The sequence below is a fragment of the Schistocerca nitens genome, chromosome 9 (genome assembly GCF_023898315.1).
Source record: "Schistocerca nitens isolate TAMUIC-IGC-003100 chromosome 9, iqSchNite1.1, whole genome shotgun sequence".
NCBI lineage: Eukaryota > Metazoa > Arthropoda > Insecta > Orthoptera > Acrididae > Schistocerca > Schistocerca nitens.
Window position 1 is genome coordinate 350,860,291 of NC_064622.1, and position 21,571 is coordinate 350,881,861.

The 21,571-nt window shown below is 38.1% G+C and overlaps 1 protein-coding gene across 3 annotated transcripts in view; it reads right to left on the reverse strand.

Moving 5' to 3' along the window:
* LOC126203270 (peroxisomal targeting signal 2 receptor) overlaps positions 1-21,571 on the reverse strand; it is a 56,493-nt gene that overhangs the window by 23,646 nt on the left and 11,276 nt on the right. For 2 of the 3 annotated variants that reach the window (XM_049937525.1, XM_049937524.1), the window contains 3 exons: positions 16,528-16,650; positions 11,293-11,468; positions 1,086-1,199 (listed from right to left, as the gene is read on the reverse strand). In XM_049937525.1, the coding sequence (XP_049793482.1) occupies positions 1,086-1,199; positions 11,293-11,468; positions 16,528-16,633 (396 nt within the window). In that variant the 5' untranslated portion in view covers positions 16,634-16,650. Of the gene's footprint in view, positions 1-1,085; positions 1,200-11,292; positions 11,469-16,527; positions 16,651-17,017; positions 17,175-21,571 lie in introns of those variants that run through there. The other variant, XM_049937523.1, reaches the window with a different exon arrangement.

Sequence of the window (21,571 nt, forward strand, 5' to 3'; positions counted from 1 at the left end):
TCATGTTTATCTCTCTTTGCGACACAATACTATTCAGTTGTCACATGAAGACAGCCTGAGGAGCTGAAAGCTGGTTCATGACCAAATAAATATTTTTCAGAAAATTAGGAAGTGTTTTCCTTTTTCAATATTATTAAAATGTTTTGCCAAGCACCAACAGAAAATTCAGTTAAAATTATAAATTTTACAAATAAAATTTGTTATGCGAGGTGACAGCTGTGACGGTATGTAACTTTTAATTTTTATAGAAGGCTGAGCTCTCTTGGTTGGCTGTTTTTAATACTAAACAGCCTAATTAAACCATTACAACTGGTACCATCACTCCTCCCTTGATTTGACAAGATGATGGACGTTGTTTGTGTCGATGTCTCTTCACACACACATTTAACTGTTAGTTCCTTCCTTGACAGAGGTGAAGGGAGGTAGATCAGGGAAGCTGGGTAGGCCACACAGGCTGTTTTCAACTACTGACAAAATGACAGAATGTAATACTATTCAGATGTGTATTGTGTATTACTATCCTAATACTGCTAAAAATGTACGTGAACAGAAATAATATGGATGAAAGCTGTTACCTCGTCTTCTTTTTTGTTTCTCTACCACTCTGTACATAGTCTTAAGGATATTCAATTTTATTTTCCCTCTGAGATGTTCAATTACAGTGTTAATTTTATTTACATATCTGACACTTTCTAATAGTTTAATGTGTGTGCAGTGTGTCATGAATCTTGATTTATAAATTGGGAGGAAGGTGGGAACAAAGGGGCAGAGCTATAGTAGTCAACCATGGTATTCTTGCATCTGCGAGTGCGAGGGCACTTTGCTCACCTTATTGCAAGCTTTCATCATGATATTTCAAGAGGACATGCTGAAAAACTTGACAGTATATGCATAACTGTCTTGAAATCGTTTACAGTACAATGTGTTTTCCTTACTCACCCCTGTACTTGTTTACAGTAAAGTCAACACATTTTCGATAATGACTACAGGAAGCCAAGTGCAATAGTATTGTGGTACGGTAGTACATTACAGTTTCGTTACCAGGAGCATTTCAAGTTATCACAACATTATAAGACAGTACTTGCCAGTTTCACACTGCAGTCCCACGAAGCAGAAAGGATGAACTGCTCTTGCCGTGTTTGACTCCAGTCCACAGAGTATACCTCTTTCTTGTGCTCCCTGAAAGTCTGCGGAGGTAGCTGAAATGTTGATATGTGGGTAAGTAAGTAGAGCTGTTGTCAATCTGAAGGTTGTGTTTTAATACCACATTGCAATTTAATAAAGTAAAATTTATTTCCAGCACCCCACATGAATTTTAATTTCTAAAAATCGCAAATTAATTATTTAATGGATAATTACAGACATATAACACAACTGACATGTTATCTCTGAGTTTTTATCATGTACACCATTACCTGTGAAACCTACAATTTATTTACCTTGTACTGAGCAGCCTGCCACAGTTAAAGGTATTAGATATGAAGGACTAACTCAGATTCGCAAAAAAATGCAAGAGAAATCACCTGAGAGTCTGGCGAAGAAACCCGACTGGCTTTAAGGGTACCTGTGAATTCTTTTTATATTCCATGTCTGACTATAACTGGAAGGCTACTTGGTGATCGTTAGTTCTCAATGGAACAGAATTATATGGGCCAAGAGTACATTTAGACTTATTAGTGACAAGAATAATTCCATATACTGGCTACCAAAATAAAAGCACATGGAGCAGTACCAACAAATAAACAAATTTTAACATATCAATGAGTATCTGGTTTCCAGATTTTTAAAATGACTATTTCAGAATAAAAATGCTGCAAGGGAAGAAATATTTGGATCAAATCTGAAATTACACCCACTGGAAATATTTTGTGACTGGATTGTGTTAATCATTACATTGTCACACGAATGCTAATATATTGTGGAATAGCATACTATCAGAATGACAGAAAGCAGAGCATATCAGTTCCACATCAATCAAGGCACTTGCAATTTGAAGCATCCAGACAAAATGTATGACAAGATTCTATTTTCAGTCTTCTGATGAACATTAACGATGTTCCACTAGGAGTTACAAAACATGCAAATTTTTGTTCTTTTCGCACATAATACAATTATAGGAATAAAATATTGTGTTACTGAAAAGGTAAGTAACTCAAAATATTTGAAAAAAATCAACTCGTGATTCATGTCAAATGGCTTATCATGTAATTTCAACAACAGGCAGTACAAAATGTCATGCAGATAAGTTGTTGTATAGAACTTAAAGAGTATAACATATTAACTATCAGCATATATCGCACCCCTGGGTACCATATGAGCTCTGTATTTTAGATAAGTTTGATACATTGCCACATAAATTAAAAAAGTGAGAAACTGTACAAAAAAGTGGTTATATGTGCTGACTTCGACATAGATGTAAGGACTGATGACAAATTTTCTTCATACTTAAGGAACCTGGTAGTAGTCACAAATGGGCTAAATCTCAATTTTGACCAGTATACAAAAATTGCAGCAACCTCTGCAACATGTGTTAACAATATTGTACTTAGTTATAATTATTACGTAAAAGAAAAGTTTCTTCTAGATTTAGGAGTATCAGTCCATAAAGTGCTATTTTTATCACTACCAAATCAAAATTCAGTCTGCACAAAAAAAGATGTAGGAATTTCAGTCAAGAAAATGTGGAAGTATTTTGTAAAAAACTAAGCCAAACCAAATGGACAGTCAGCAAACACACTTCCACAAGTGACAGTTACAATAACTTTTCAACTGAATTCTTGGGTATATTCAATGAATGCTTCCCTTTTGTAACAGTGAGGAGCAGGTCCCATAAAAGTAGATCATGGGTAACAAAAGGAATTAGAGTGTCTAGTGCTACTAAGAGGAAACTGCATGTTTCCATCTCTGATGTCATCAAAAGGAAGTCGAAGCCCTGAATTTCTTAAGTATGTAAGCACATACAAAAAAACATGTGACAAACTAGTTAAACTAGCAAAATGTACTGTGAATAATAACTTCATTTCAAATTCAAAAAACAAATCAAAAGCTGTTTGGTCTGTTATAAGAAGCGAAGTTGGCAGTAAGGCAGAGAGAAAAATGCCCTTCTAAAATAGAGATAAATGGTAGAGCTGTTTGCCATTTGTGAATCATTCAATGACTTTTTCATAAACTGTAACTAATTTGGTGACTGTTCACCACCAAAAACAAAGCCCAATATGACAGACAGTAATTGTCCATGTTTTAAGTTTTCTCATGTTTCCATCTCAGATGTCACCAAAATCATAATGTCCCTAAAGAATTTAAAATCTGTGGGGTAGGATGAGGTCCCCACTGAAATAATAAAAATAGTCCATCACAATATTGCATATCCACTCTCTTTCATAATCAACCAATCTTTTGATGAGGAATGTTTCCCAGGTCGATTAAAATATGCAGAAGTTCGGCCAGTACATAAAAAAGGCAAACAAGATGAATTGGGCAACTATAGGCCAATCTCACTGTTACCAATTTTCTCAGAAATATTTGAAAGAGCTGCATGTGATCAGATCGAAAATCACAATTCATCTAACAGCATTATCTTAGGCAATCAATATGGTTTCAGAAAAGGCCGCAGCACAATCCATGGAATAAATGAATTAGTCACAAAAGTCAGCACATGTTTTGATGATAGAATGTGTGTGTCAGGCATCTTTTGTGACCTGTTCAAAGCCTTCGACACAGTAAATCATGACCTGCTTCTCCAAAAATTGGCACGCTATGGTTTTCAAGGCAAATCTCTTAGCTGGATGTCATCATACTTGGCAAACAGAAAACAAAGAGTACTTATTAACATCAATGGCAAGAAATTTCTCTCTGGCTGGAAACACACTCAATTAGGTGTTCCACAAGGTTTCATATTAGGGTCACTACTTTTTCTGTATTATATTAATGATATGCCATGCCAGGTCCAGTCTGATACTATCCTCTATGCAGATGACTCAACAGCTGTAGTCTGTTGCAAAAATGAGGTAGGCCTAATTCCTCATATTGAACAAACACTTGGGGAAGTGGAGGCATGGGTCAAAAACAATAACTTGACATTAAATTTTACAAAAACAGAAATTGTTCATTTCACCACAAAACAATCTGCACAGTCTATAAGAGAAATAAGGTATATGGACAAAAAATTAGAGACTGCACGCTGTGTCAAATTCCTTGGCATATTAGTCAATAAAAACCTGTTATGGAGTCACCATGTGGACAACATACTGGGTCGACTGAATAGCCTTTATATTATGAATATCTTGTATAGTATTACTGATTTAGCTGTAAGAAAAACTGTATATAATGCATATTTTGTTTCAGTCATTAGGGATTGTATAATTTTCTGGGGGTCTGAAAAAAAAACAAATTTACTTAGGGCTTTTAGACTACAAAAAAGCATCATCCGAGCAATGGTGGGAGCAAACCCAAAGCAACAATGTAAACCTTTATATCTAATGAGCATTCCAAGCATATACATCTATGAAACTCTCACTTTCACGAAAAGAAACCCACAACTTTTGGAGGGCAACTGCTTCTTGCATCAATATGATACTAGATATAGAACGAGCTACATGTTACACACCCACCAATTAAAATCATATTAAAAAAAAACCATACTATATGGGCATGAAATTTGTAAATAAAATATGGAAAGGTATGGAGGACCCAAATGTAAACGGTACCAAAAGAGACCTGGAAAATATCTGAAAGATAAATGTTACTATAGTGTAGAAGATTTCTTGATTGGCAACAATGCATTAATTGTAATTAAAATACCTCTTTGAAGATGTTACACAATAGGTATTATTATATATAGTGTAAAACTGATAAGTCACCTATGTCACAATCTTTGATTGTATAAGGCATGTTATGTGATAATAAAAATGGAAATGGAAATGTTGGAGTTTAAATCTGAAAAAGAAAACTTTCTGCTGGGTGACTTAATTCACTGAGTATTTTTACAGAAACTCTTAAATTTAACGTTGTAAGTTATAACTGTAATTAGCAGTGTAACCTTCTGCAATGTGAAATCATTTCAGTTATTTAAATTGTGTACATTTTTTACTTCTCTCCAAACCTGAGAGTCGTCTCACTGTGGCATCCATGGAATAAAACTGACATGTGTAAAGTAATAAAAAATAGGGAGGGGGGAGGGAGGCAAATCACTAAAAACTCAGTATCAAAAGGGACAGGAGTTGTAGGAAATGACTAGAATGTAATGTGTACCTTTTCTCTAGTATTGGTTCTGAAACACAGGATAACCTAGAATATTATCATTGATGGGCAAGTCTGGCCCTCTGTCTCAAAGAGCCTGCTGCCTTAGTTTTCTGTTGTCTCCAACACTGTGTGCTTCATCTGATTTGAATTAAACATTCTCAGCCCACTTTGGCATGGTTACAATACAGAACTGCAATGTGCGCACACCAGCTGTTCTGCCGTCTTTCTCACACAATATTAAAGAAACTATTTAGTAAGAAAGTTAACTTTTGCAAATTTTATGGCCTCTTATCAGCTTCATGGTGAACTGCCTATCATTTCTTTAACAATCATAGTTACTGTAATATTTCAAAATTAGAAGATACTACAATGAAGAACAGGAGTCATATGAGTTTATGTTAGGCCATATGATAACTATCTACAATGAGCTCGCACACATACCCTCATGTGCACAAACGATGCAGTGAGAGTGAAATATTCCCATAAAGAATAAATTTTTGACAAATGATAGCAAGCATAGAGGAGAGTATTTTACCATACCACTAAAATGCGAAACTTTCTTATCTTCTGCGATAAATGATTAACTGTAGATCTTATCAGTGAAATAACGTAATTCTTTAACGGGCATCATCAACTGGTGGAACAGGGATTAGTATAGGTTTGTAACAACATGTATGACGAAATTACAGGTTTATTTTTATATCGACAATTAACTTTTCCAAAGCTACTTACCTGCTTGTCCTCAATTGTTTGTTTAATAATACACTGTTTTAGGATTCTGCAACAACTGCAGTTACAGTAGCATGTTACTGACATGAAGATGCATAAACCCCACTGCATTTTGGTAAACGAAGAAAATTTAACCTAGCAACAGAAGAAGTGTAGGCTTTGCTTGCTTACAAAATTTCGTCCGGCGAGTACATCTGGTAGAGAAAGGACATTAAAGTGTGGCAATCTGGCAACACTGTAACCACATGTATGGTAACTATCTCTCTCAGCACATATTAGTCTTGCTGTATAGTTGATACAGTGGATAGAGTTTTGGGTTAGCATGCAGGAGGTCACTGGTTTTTTATTTGGTAAAAGTAGTCCAGATGGTACGGTAACTGGCATCTTATTCGTCAACAACAATGCAGCAGGCCCTCTAGAAAACATTCGCTTACATACTACAATCGAAGAAATGGAAGACTGGCCAGCTTTGAAAGAAGCCCTTCCCACATCACGGGCATGAATTTATTCACACCACTTCATCTACTAGAGGCGAAACCTGTTTTCTTTGTACCCTTCTCCAATGGTCCCATAGATTAGTAGCAACTATTATTCTTGCCTCGTTCAGGTCCATCATGTTACCAGTAGGACTAGCATGTGCTTTGCAAATAATGCCCAATCTCTGTTACTATGGATGTGTCAGCACCATCGTCTCACTAATTATGCATTTCAATACTGAGTTTGGTAATCGCATGCTGTTTAGTACTTACCTCAATGCATTATTATTATTATTATTATTATTCTATCGATGGGATTGTGAAAACATCATGTCGATTACTGTTAGGGAAACAGTGTAAGTCTAAACCGAACATTTTACAATTACTGGTGTTGGGACGAATCATGCAGTACAATATCTCTCAGAGGGGTAATTTGCGTTAGGTGGAACAAAGCGCAGGACTCACAGCGTGTTTATACTGTATGCACTTTCCACCAGACAGGGACTAGTTGCGAGTGGAGTAACGCGCCCATGACAGACTCCAATGTACATGCGTACATGTTTTGAATTTTCTTATTGTAAACCTTTAAACCAGCGTGACAGATGTATGGCATACACAAATGATGAATATGGGGATATCTTGGTGCATCTGATAACCGGGCTGGTATTGCTGCTCATGATCATGAATATGCTGCTAAATATCCTCGTCAATGGCATCCAGATAAAAATGTGTTTCGTCAACTGGAGCTGTGCCTTCGGGAGTCAGGTTCTCTTCTTCCACCATCGCGTGACAGAAATTGTCCACAGACTTGCAACTCCAGATACTGAGGAAGCAATTCTGGAGGTCATACACCAAGAATCTCAGCAAAGTACACGTAGCGTAGCAAGGCAGCAGCATGTCTCGCAACGCACAGTTGTTAATGTGCTGCACGAGTGTGGGCTGCACCCCTATCATTATGCTTTGATGCAACACCTGCATCCTGCAGATTGCCATCAGCAGATGCAATTCTGTGAATGGTTCAACAACAACAGGAAGTCAACAATGACTTCATAAACACTATAATATGGTTGGATGAAGCACCATTCATTCACTTGTGAGGCTGTCTTCAATATGCACAACATCCACCATTGGTGTGAGGTTAACCCACACATCACCCGTGACTGTGGATATCAAGTTAGTTTTGATATCAACGTCTGGGCTGGAATATTGGGCGACAGGTGTTTGGGCCCCTACATGTTGCCTGACCGGTTGACTGCACGAAGGTATCATGCATTCCTCTCAAACTACCAGCCCAATGCGCTGGATGATGTTCCGCAACATGTTCCACTGAGGATGTTGTTCCAACATGATGGTGCACTTCCACACACTGGAAATAATGTGCGACAGTATTTGGACAGAACATTTCCAGGGAAATAGCTCGGATGCGGATAACCAGTTGTATGGCCACCACATTTACCTAATCTAAATCCTCTGGATTTCTTCTTGTGGGGACACCTGAAGGAGCATGTGTACCCTACTCTGCCAACAAATGTGGAAGACTTGGTAGCGCATGTTCATGCTGCTCTTGTTACTGTGAACACAGCTTTGCTGCTAAGGGTACAGAGCTGTATGATCTGGCAGGTTGCGCAATGTTTGGACGTACAGGCAGATCGCTTTGAGCATCTGTTGTTCTGAGGACAGTGTATTCTGTTGTGAAGGTCATGCGGTCTTTAATATGGACATTATTATTGTCACTGGTTGCTAATGTGCGACATCTGAGTGCTCATATTGCATGTAGTATGAATGACAAGTACATATTGTGTTACTGTGCTGTGCTATCATATTTAGCATCTCAAAATTGATATTGTTTTTGTAGTTATTCTGTCGCATGACCAGTCATTTGTTTCAACTGTCTATTTCCTATTCATCTAACCATATATTTTGTACATTCAGCTTTACAAATTTATGTAAATTTAAGATACATGTGACCTAAGAAGCGGTGTATATTACAGTATGAAATGTCAGAATGAAATTAGCAAATAAAAAAAAAAAAAAAAAAAATGCGCTCCAACCCAGGATCAAACCCTCGACCTCCTGCATGCTAACCCAAAACTCCATCCACTGCTCCAACTGTACAGCACCACGATTAATATGTGTAATATGTGCTGACAGGGGCTGTTACCATACATGTATTTACAGTGCTGTCAGATTGCCACTCTTTAATGTTCTTTTTCTGTCAGATGTACTCATCGGATGAAATTTTGTGACAGACATTTTTTTATCGCTGCCATGTGAGGAGTCGCGCTGTGAAGCCCAAGTGTGCGAATTTTGCTTCACCCTGTACAATTGCTCAGTTTAGTGAGTGATTACATTCTACAAATGGTAGGTAACTATCATCTATATTACTATATGAAGACAAGTTATACTTTAACATTGTTACCAAAAATATCTGAAAGCGCTTGACTGATTTGCTTCAAGAGAAACATTGTTGGCAAAAATATTGGAAAGTTCTTGACTGATTTCCTGCACCCTCAATGATGTTCTGAAAATCTTCCTGCATTCTGCTACAATACTGTGACATTACAGCTTCTCTATAGACGAGTATATAGCATTGTCCACGAACAGCATCATAACCTCATGAAGCTTCCAACACTCCATTTATGTGGTGATTCATTCTTTTGCAGTTATGCAGAATTTATTCTTTTGTAAAATTTGTTTGCATTTGTTTGAATTATGAGTTCACTGCGAGGAAATGAATATACATCACTCCCACAGTAACAGCAAGTGACCTAAGTTGAGTATAGCAACTAACTAAAATTCAGAAAATTGGAAAAATCAGATATATGGTATTGCTTCTTCAGTGAATATGTCAACTACCTTTGTATTGCTGATGACATTGTACCTTTGCCTCATCACAGATAAACTTCAACAACTAATGGAGCATGTTCGAAAGTAGGCCACATACTCATTTATAGTAATATTAAATTAATATACAGATAAACTTCAACAACTAATGGAGCATGTTCGAAAGTAGGCCACATTCAATTATAGTAATATTAAATTAATATTGAATCAATACACCAAAATGAAAATTGTACAAATTAACAATTATGTCATATTATCATTTGAAGAGGTTTAACACTTAGGTCGTTTGATAACATCTGGACGAAGAGAAAAAGAAATGGCCTGAACCGTTTTGGCAAACTAAATAGAATTTTCAAAACTAAGATTTTGGTAAGTCTGAAATGTACTTGTGGCAATAAGATACAAACTTCTAGGTGAAAACCATTCCAACACTAAGGGTGGCTCAGCATGCTACTTTTACTATAGAAACCCAGTAAGACAGGTATAGGATATTGGGATGTTCAAAACTTCTTAAGTGTAGATTCCACTATTGCTGACTTTTCCTGGTTTCTGAGAGTGAACTGCTGTTTATGTTCAGTGCAGTGTTTGGACAGCTTGCTGAATCTCTGGAGATACCACGTCATCTTTCACTAAAACACAGCTATTCTTTAATTTTAGGCAATGGGCAAAACACTGGTCGAATGCTATATTTGTTCATAAAGTGCTACCTAATTTGAGATGGTTACACAGTATAGAACACATGGTGTAGGTATCTCTTAATACTTCTGAAAGGGGATGGATCTTCCTTTACTAATTATCACAGATCTCACTTGGTGTCGTTTACACTCATTCTTCCTAAACACAGACTTTAAATGATTTAATTTAGATCTCAGTAGTTGTGATCTGACAGCATCCAAGTTCTGTACATTAAAATGCTCAGGACAGAATTATTCTGATGTGGTTGGAACCGACAGATTTCTTCTGAGCTGTAATTATTTAGCTAAATGTGTGTTCCCTTCCTAGATACAAAATGGCCCATCCAGCCATTCAACCAATGCTTCAAATGCAAAGAAACCAGATTCTCAGAAATCAATGATATCAAGATCATATCCTGTGTTTTGTTGTACTGGGATTCAGTAGCAAATGAACAAAAGGTAAGGTTATTAACAATCCTAAGGTTGACTAGACATCACAGTGCTTTACTAGGCACGGTCCTATTAGACGTGGTATGCCATTGCCTACCTCCAACATTTGAACTCGCTCACCCAGACAGTTATGGGGAACATCAACACCAAACCACAGTGCAGATTGACATTTTTGTTGTTAGCAATTCATTGCCAGACGTGAAAGAAACAGTAAATCACAGCAAAAGTCCTGTGACTGACTGAGGATATATCTCTGGATTTGTAATTTGACATTTACCCACTCAGTCACTAAGAAACAATAACAGTTCACTTGTGCACCAAAAAATTTAATAAACAGTGGCTATAAAGTCAGCAGAGTCTGAATGGCTGCTAGAGATGGAATGTTGACAAATAGGAAAAAAATTGTAACAATGTTAAGGAACAAGTTGTGTCTCAGTGTCCACATTTCTCTAACCTAGTGCTGGGTGCACGTCCTCCACATCCAAATTTTTGCATTTGCATCTGTTAATCCTGCTTCCCCCATACAACATCATTAAGATGCACTTGAACTTTTGAACCTCTGCACTTTATTTTTCATCAGGAGATGCAAGCCATCTCCTGATGAAGAATAAAGTGCAGAAGTTCAAAAGTTCAAGTTTTTGTGGCTTCAACAAGAGAGAATTTCATGTCATACAGCATTTTGTTAGGAGTCACCTGTAAGATGTATAGGTCTTGTAGAGAAAGGCACATATTCGAAAACCTGTATTATGAGCAACATACGGAGACAGCAGTTGGAAGTAATTATTGCTTTTCGGATAATTTTCTTGTACATGATTATTTTACATTTACACTCACTCATTATTGGAGAAATTAGCAATTTTGCTACTCATAGAGCATACCTGTGGGCAAGCGACATTCCACAGCTGCAGGACTCCATCCCCACTTGCACTGACAGCAATGTTGGCATCAGTTTCACTCCACACAACATCAAATAGTCCATCTGGCCATGTGACGCTTGACACTTCCACAAGGCCACCATCAGGTGTCAGCTCCAGGAGAAACAGTGTTCCTCCACCTGTGAAATTAAGACCTTTCTTAAACAGTGATAGAGATAGATGAGGTTAGTGCCAAGTACTGTGGAATGAAAATCCCATGCAACAACTTAGGAGTAGTTCCAGTCTAGAAGTATCCATCTAGCGCTATATTTTTAAAGTGAATAATTAAACATTCTGGCAAGAACTTGAATTTATAATGTTAATATTAGCAGGTCAACTACCAGTCTTCAACTGAAGAATCACACTCCTCTCCTCTCCTCTCCTCTCCTCTCCTCTCCTCTCCTCTCCTCTCCTCTCCTCTCCTCTCCTCTCCTCTCCTCTCCTCTCCTCTCCTCTCCTCTCCTCTCCTCTCCTCTCCTCTCCTCTCCTCTCCTCTCCTCTCCTCTCCTCTCCTCTCCTCTCCTCTCCTCTCCTCTCCTCTCCTCTCCTCTCCTCTCCTCTCCTCTCCTCTCCTCTCCTCTCCTCTCCTCTCCTCTCCTCTCCTCTCCTCTCCTCTCCTCCCCCCCTCCCCAAAAGAGTCATATTATGTGTGATTCAAAATTCCAGGACAACCCACAATTAAGGATATAGAGGTTTACACCAATTTTCTCAGACCACTGCCAGCAAACTGCATGTCAAGTCTGCCATAGCACTGCCAAGTTGGGTATAATTTTGCTTAAAATTATCAGCCACTTTTAAACCATTAACCTTGAACCCTTTTAATCATTCTGAGCAGTAACATTACCCCTTCCCATTTGCTACTCGAATTCCATTACAGGCTGCACTTAACATAACAAAATGATGAGCTTTTGTGCAAACTATCTTCTATGCAGGGTGCCCCAGGAGGAATGGTCAATATTCAGGGTAATGACAGGAAAGATCATTTGAAGCAACGAAGTCTGGTCAACACTGGCTCTAAAATGTCTGAGTATCTTAAGAGCTACCAGTACTACACCTTTAATACTGTACAAAAATCTCTTCTACTGCAAGCTTTTTGTTTCCCACATTTTGAGAGATGGTAGAATGGACCAAAATAAGCTATGGGCACTTTTTCATCTTCGCTGCTGTGAAGAACATCTATTCTGTTGAACAGGTGCTCATGGCTCTTAAGGTATGCGTTTTAGAGTCCATGTTTACTAGACTTTTTTTGGTTCAAATGATGGTTCCCAAATCCCTAAATACTGACCATTACTCCTGGAACACACTGTCTATTACTTTCACAGACTTCAGGAAAGAAAATTGTGTCACACAAAGAATTACAATCCTACAGTGTTTAGTAATTAAATAAATCATCTTACATCTACTTCTCAACTTCTGCTTCTTCTTACATATTCCATCTACAAGTAAAGACTTCCTGAAAACTTCATGTTCTTTGAAACAATGATTATTACATGAAAATATGATACCTTGCTCTACTTACTATCATGCTAACCACTTTTGACACTATTTTATTCATAGTGTTTTGGGTAAATTCCATATATGCTTCACTATTGAATGTTTCTACATTGTGCCAGCACTTAACAATGCAAATTTTAGAATTTTCATGACGTAGGTTATGAACGTCTAGTCTTTTATTCGAATACACCAGTATGCTGCAGCATTTCTCAGCACTTGTTGTACCACTCATTTTCAATAATGATATTGTTGCTTTTTGTTTTCTGGTTCATCATTATTGATACAATGCACAGAATAGTGTCAGTTATCATAAAGACATCTCTTGTTTCCTGGCACCACAGCATGCTAAGACTGAACATTTTGGATGTAGACTTCCACGCAACAAGTCTACTGTTATATGGCAAATTCAATTGGACACGCATCCAGCTTTTCAGATTTTAGGAATACTTACATGGAGCAGGAATCTGAGGAATGAGCAAATCCTGTCACTGCTCTATATCCCAAGTCTGGAAAATGCCCTGTCAACTTCTCTCATTGTTTATCATTGTAAGTAACTATTAATAGACAGGTTGGTTGTTTATGGAGTCCTAACAGAATGTTTTGTTCTGCTGATTATGATTAACCTACTTCCTGTGGTGCATCATGGTAAATTTTAAAATTAGTACAAGATGGCAGAAATATTTTACTTATTTTAAGTATCAAGAGCATCAAAATGCACAAATAATCACTGTAGACCTATGTGTGTGTAGGTATGTTTATGATGATGTTTGGTTCTATGCTGAGCAGAGAAAAATACTGTCAGGAAGTTGTTGCCCTGGAACAAAGTATAATGACCATCCTTTTATCTCGTAACACACAGAATGCCACAATGAACAACTGGTTTGCTCCTGACCTGTTGAACACACAAAAGATTTTACTTTTTTCCCTTGTGATAACAAAATTTGGGATAACTGAAGAATGGGATACAGCCTGTCGGCTTTGACCAATGACATCAGAAGTTATTGAAGATGATACATTGCACAGATTTAACAGCAAAAACAAATGTTGAGAAAAGCCAAACAAATGCAGGACAGTAAAACCAGATGGTAGACATATATCACAAACATTCATTCATGTTTCAAATGTAATGTTACATATATCACTTCTTTAAGTCCTGGTATTCTATTGTTTAGTTGACCTATATAACTCAACTGAAGACAGGGATACTAGTGAAAAAAAGGAAAAAAAAGGGACAGAAGTAACACTAACAAGCACTACCACAGCTGATGGTTACGAGCTGTATCCCGAACTTCAGTTAATTGCAGTACTAGCACTAGTATCCTATTCTTCAGTTGACTTATGTAGCTCAATTGAAGTGCAGGGTGCAAGTTTTACAGCTGTTGCTTTTTTCGCCTCTGCTACTACTAGCATCTTATATTGCAGTTGATACGAACGTTAGTGAAGTCGAAAAGATAAAAATCCATAAAATTTGCACCCCATACTTCAGCTGACCAATAATGGTCAACGGAAGAATAGGATACAAATGCTACCGAAGATGAAAAAGTCGACGTTCATAAAATTGGCATCCTGTACCTCAGTTGAACTACGCAAACGCAAGAATATAAAATTTGTATCCCTGTATAGGTCAAATGAAGTATGGGATACAATTTTTTTTGCCACCTTTGACAGTAATAGTATTGACTGTAAAGTATCATAGTAGTACTAGTAACGGCGAAAAAACCGACAACAGTACAATTTGTATCCTGTACTTCAGTTGACCTGCATGGGATACCAATGCTAGCGAAGGCGAAAAACTCGGCATATGTAAAATTCGTATCCTGTACTTCAGTTTATCCATATACGTCAACTGAAAAAATAGGAAACTAGTGCTAGCAAAGACGAAAGAAACAGCATACGTAACATTAGCATGCTGTATCTCAGTGAACTATACGTAACTTTAGCATCCTGTACGCTCAGTGAATCATAAGTAACACTGGCATTTTGTACCTCAGTTAAACTACAAAGGTAGCCTCCTGTTCTTCAGTTGACTTATATAGCTCAACTGAAGAACAGGATACTAGTGCTTGCGAAGTCAAAAAAGAGGGGCATACCAAAAATTTGTATCCTGTTCTTCAGCTGTCCTATATAGGTCAACTGAAGAATAGGATACTAGTGCTAGCAAAGGCAAAATAGCTACATACGTAACATTTGTATCCTGTACTTTAGCTGACCTGTATAGATCAACTGAAGTACAGGATAAAAATATTTTGTATGTCAGTCTTTTCATCTCCGATAGTACTAGTATCAACAGAAACATATCATAGTGATATTAGTGCTAGAGAAGGCAAAAAAAAAGCAAGAATTGTAAAATTTGTATCCTGCACTGCAATTAAGATACATAAATCCATACCTATAAAACGAAAATCAAAAAGTAAAAATTGTCCAGATGAAAAACAGTTCTTCCAAAATATCTCAAACTCACTAAGAATGAATCTAAGTACCGAATGAATTTGAACGTACAAATGATTTAAATTACTACAAGTGACAAAAATCGTACACAATGTCTAGCCCTGTCTTTTAAAAACACGTTCACTTATTTCAATTTACAATGATGATGCCTCGCCACACAAGATATATATATATATATATATATATATATATATATATATATATATATATATATATATGAGTAAACTATGATGTCATTGTTGAAAGCCGACGGGTTGAATCCCATTCTTTAGCTGACCCGAAAATTTATCACACTGTTGATCCACATGATTAATATATTAGTAAAGAGTTCTTTTATTTAAGACCCACCAAATGGATGATAGCTAAACAATGCCACACTTTATTTTTAACACCACAGAGAAATTCAGTTAAATATTACTTCTGTTGTTCTTTCAGAAACTTCTTACAACAAAATACTGCTAAGGCACATACCATTATGTGAAGTACAGCATTTAACATACTTCTTAGATTGTATGTGAAACAGTATCTAACATTAAAATGAAGCTAACAGCTGTTAAATAGGAGGCTGTTTCTTTTGTAAATCATTTCTTTGCTCCTATGCTAATTCATATCCATAAATACTATTCTGGCACAAAGGCAAATCTGAGGTAATGTGCAGTGTTAAACCATAAAGATAAGTATAAGCCTGCCCAAAGCTAAAAGACTTTTTCTGTTTGCTTCCTTATTTCCAGTTTACATTTATCTATCATATGGTTCCTCATCAGGTACTCTCTCATGCCCATCTCTATGTATTGAACAAAATACAATTACTGTGTCCTCTTAGCAGAAAGACTTGTGCTTGGAATACTCATCTGTAACTCTTTGGATAAGGATATAATGAAATATGAAACCTCTATTTTTGTCACACTTTCAAGGATAATAAATGCTCAACAATAAATTTAAAATTTTCAGTTTAACTGACAACTTTTTGTATTTTTCACCCTAGATCTCCCCATTAAACTTTGTGCACTGTAAATGCTTTAGACAATTAATGAAAACATGAAGTCTACATTATGCAATGTGAATAGGTCTTCAGATGAAAAGTTTGGGCTACAAAGTACACAGCTGATGTAGATCTCCAATATAGATGTCGCCTTAAGTATGCACATTCCGTCAGAAAAATGACAGACATAATATTATCACTGAATGCTGCCGTTACCTGATCTGCATGAACTGGTAACAGTTTTGTTCCTGCATTACATTAAACTAAGTACTCACCAGCCAATCCATAATACTGTGATGTTGCACATACTATTCTTTCAGGATGGAATGGAGAAAAACGAACCGAATACCCATGGCGATTCGGCGTTAAAAATGTAGGCATTCTTCTCCTGGTGTTGCCTATGAGAATGAATGTAAGTCTTGATTAAAACATAGTACTTTTAATAAATTAATGGGGGCGTCCCTTTAACAGCCCGCGTAGTGACAGAAAAGTAATTTATTGAAAGCAACAAACATGTCCCAAAAACACCAATTTCTGGAGAAAATTGAACATTCTGAAGAGAATATGAGATTGTGGTTGGTTAAAGTGAAAGGGCGACCGTCACTGAAAATGTTGACATTCACAAACAGAAACAAAAACCATGGTCCTTGTGACACGCAAAATTGTTGATGAATTTATAGTTTAGCAGTCAACTACCATAATACAGATTTTTTAATGCACAAATGTACAATACACGACACATTAGCAGCATATACAAGTTCTTACCGTCCGTATATACGCGATTCACACCATCTTACTTGCACTTTCAGTTCACTTCGTAGGGTCTATTAGTAATTTTTCAAACATCTGACAGATTTCACCAACCTTCAAAATTTGTCGGGAATCCATAATACCACCCTAGCACCTAGTGGAAACATTTGGAATTAAACCAAACAAATGGCAAGCGCTAAGCGTCAGACGCTTGGCGCGCGTTATGTCAGCAGCACAAGTTCCGTACGCGTTGTCTTATTACTCGTCGATACTGTGGTACGAATACGTGGACCACAAGTCCCATTGTTTAATAGCCAACTTTCCATGAAAAATTGCAATACAAGCTGTGGGTTCCACACACTAAAGCACAATTTAGGGGTTGTTCGTACCAGTGTTTAGTACGGAATGTCCTTCGTAGGTTGACCGCGTTTTCTCATTATGCCGTCTGGGAAACGAAGCTTGCCACTTTATGGCTGGGACTCTGCGATCATTCCATTTCATATCATCACAAACTCTTACACATGTGTATCAGTATGGGCTGACGCACTAAAACTAACGTTATAGGATCAGGGCCGTATTTATGAGCAGGCTCTCTCATAGCGGACACCCGCGCCCTTGTTGTAATAACATGAGGTTCCTCTTACCATAAAAAGTAGACGCTTATTCGGCTGATTTTTTTTTTAGTGGAAAGCTGATATGAATCTCGTCAGTATTTACCTCTAAAACCAGACACCACCTCACGTTAAAACCCCAGTCAAGCTCATGGCATTTCAGTTGGAAACATCGATAACACTTTCAAAACAACGGTTAAGAGAATTCTGGCAGTTTGATGTAAGTTCGGTTTCGTGGAAAGCCGACTGGCTCCATATCTCATTTTATCCAAACCAAGGTCCCTAACAACTATATATTTCCTGTCGCCAGACGCGGGTCCCAAGCTTATGAGCTGGAAAAACCAGTTTTAGATAACTTTATTCGCTAACAAGATATTATGGGAAAGGTGCAAGCTGTCATAAGATCCATAGTGATTGACAGCGTGCTGATTAAGGCAACGGCTTACACGAGCAATTTAAATGAGCATCTACAGCTGGCGTTCGGCTGAAATCGATTGTGTAAATATGGCGCGAGCGTAAACATTAGGCTACGCTACTACAGGCCAGTCTATTCCCCCAGTCTACAGACTCTGCTGGCATTCATTTTCGTTGGCTTCGCCAACTCATAACTAAATAATCACCTCTCAACTTAATCCAGACCTCGGGCTACGTTACAGATCTGTTCGTCACAACAACCAAATCAACCGATCTCAATGAAACGCCAGTTGTGCTGTACTTATTTTAGAGCTTCATTCGGCTTCCTGCTCTTAAACTGGTCTAAAATAGTAACTCACTACCCTGCAAATTGTAAAACCTGTATTGTCACGTACTATGGTGTAGGCCGCAGGGCCCTACTGACAGGGGAGGAAAGCGTTTTTATAATAGGAATGTATTTTTTAAAATATTTTTTGTCGTAATGATTAAGCTACTACCAATGTAACTGATATAGCAATGTTAACGAATTCTGTTGAAGGCACAAATAATTTCAGTTCTGTATATATTTTTTATCTCATCACTTCATTGACTCATAAATTGTATGGTAAAACTTTATACAGTAAAATAATAGAGCTTCAGTGCTACGTTATAGAGTTTCAATTCAAAAATTGCTCTACAATGCTGTTTTTGTGGGTTAAATATCACATTATTGGGTTGGTGCCTAAGTTCGTAGCGTTGTTCTATTAGGTTTGATAAGCACAACAGAGATTTTAGTCATCAATAATATATTCTCTTTCACTATCTACAGCAGTCCGCCAACGCTGGGGTAACTTTTATATACCGCAGCTGTAGAAATTACGATGTTTTGAGGCGAAGAACACGTAGAGCCTTGGTCGGAGAGCATTTTCATCCGGAAACTTGTTCGTAAAGTGAGGGCGCAAGATCAGGTGAATAAGGTGGGTGAGTTGCTGCTTTGTTTGGGCTCAACCCTTCCTTTCTTTCCCTGATGTTAGCATAAAGACACAGTTTCTCGTCACCATAAAAGTTACAGGACAGGAATGAACGATGTTTTTTATCAGCCAATTGATGAAGAGCAAGCAGAGCTGCACATACGACCACGCGCTGATTTTTGTGATCTTGGCTTCGAGCGTCGTTTTCGAATGGATTAATGCGTTTAAACGATCATCAGCAAACCCAGAAGGTGTTACTGCACGTGGCGGTGGGCTGTGGGGGGTCACGTACGTCTAAACGATACTCCTTTTGAAAAGAAAACATTCTCTTGCTGTGCTCTGTTCATTGGCGTTGTCCCTTTGCACGGCGCAAATGTTTCTGGCTGCCTCGGTTGCAGTCACCCCTCTGTTGAACTCTAACAGAAGAATATGTCGGAAATGTTTCGATTTCTCCTCTTGGCACCCCGTTTTCTAGCGTCCACAGCTCTACTCACTATCTTCAAATGATAAGATTACAATACATAAACTCAAAAACAAATAAAAAATGACTATAAATAAATCCATAGCAACAGGAATACCGACAAGCAAAACAAAACCTCTACGAAGTTATGCACGAACCTAATACGAGGGTTGGAACTTTAATAGTGCAGCTCGTACAAAAAGTAACAGCTTGCTCTGTAAATGCTTGAGCATTGCCCTGCAAAATGATGGCCAGGTCCTAAAGGAAGTGTCATCACTTCTGTCTCTATGCTGTTCATTTTTGGAACACAACCTACGGCCAGATTACACCTGTCTGTATAGACTGCCCGTTTTGTGTCTACCTGTCAACACTTGAACATTTCACTTGTTGCCTAGGGGAAAATAAGCGTTAATGGTTTTCTCTTTCCGCATATTCTTGGAGGTATTAAGCAACCTACAAAAGTACGACTTGTAATGGCTATAATTATTAGTGTGCAAACGACGTAAATACTGATGTGATGTTCAAGACACAAGGGAATTAATAACATCAGGGGCATTGTTTGACTCAATTGGGTAAGTTGAAAATTTGTGCGAGACCGGGATTCGCACCCAGGTCGCCTGCTTACGAGGCAGATACGCTGACCACTGCGCCATCGAGACAATGGTATCGTAACTGCACAGACTACCTTAGGCAGGGCTTCCGTCATACCCAAATTCTCAACCTATCCACATACTACTGCTCATTACTCGTGGTATTTCGCTGATTTCCGTGAGAGTTCGGGCGTGGTGTGCATCCGCACTGAAGTGACCATTGGCCGTCCTCGCCTTACTTATACAGGATGATTCACCAAAAATTTGCACCGCTAATACTGAGGAAGTGGAAAGTGCTATTGATGTGCAGTTTTCACCGAAATGGATTGTAGTTAGGGGCTCGTATTATTAGCCAATAAATAAATTTTAATAGTACCTAGGAAGTGATTTTTTTCAAACGTATACTTTTTTAAATGTAACAAAGCCTATTGACATTAACAGACTAAAGGTAGGGTAAATTAGAATGTCACTGGTGTTTTTTGCAAGGTTCTAGTGCGAGTCGTTTCCGAGGTATGGTATTTTGAGAAGTTCCCACACCTACACTTGCGCAATACCTGTGGCAGCACACACCAAAGAACAACTAACAATAAGTTCATACTCTAGTTACGTGGATTCTGACCAGTAACTAGACAACTGACCATCACAGGCTGTGTTCAAAATCACCACCGGCAGCAGCAACACACGGTTCCAGTCTGATATGGAAGATGTCCGAACAGGCTGCAGTAATACGTCGTTGCATATCATCGAGTGTAGTTGGTATATCCTTGCAGACAGCGTCATTCAGCTTTTCCCACGGAAAAAAGTTTACAGGACGTGAAATCAGAGGAACGGGCCAGCCAAGGCACAGGTCCTCTGTATTCAATCCAACAATTTGGAAACAATTAATGAAGACATGCTGTAGTACATCGTGCACTATGGTTTGAACAGGCACCATGTTGGTACCACAGGTTCCTCTAATCGCAGAGGAATGTCTTTTAGCATCCGTGGAAGATGGTCTGTTAGGAGGCTATGATACTTGGGAGCGTTCAGCGTTCCGTCTACGAAAAACGGGCCTATGAGGTGATGGTTCACTATCCCATACCACACATTTACACTCCATGGATGCTGACGTTCCTCTTGACGAAACCAACGGGGTTTGTCAACAGACCTATTGTGCATGTTTCGGCGGTTTACCTGGCCATGTTTGGTAAATGTGGCTTCATCGCTTAACAAGGGAGACGATACATCTGGAGTATCACGTCTTAATGCCCTTGTACAGAAGTTAACACGATTCTCGTAATCGTTTCCATAAAGCTCTCAATCGAGAGTTGTGTGATAGGGATGGAACCTATGTCAATGTAGAATGTGTAGTACAGTTGCCTGACTCATGTCACTCCCTAGTGCTATTGCGCAGGACCTAACGGATGGATCAGCTGCAACATTAGCAAGAACATTAATTTCCCCCTCTTATGTCGTCACTTGTTTCCTTCCGTTACGTTGTCTTGGTTCACGTAACTGATAAAGAGGTTGATAAATAATTGTCGAGAGTGAACGAAATTTTCACT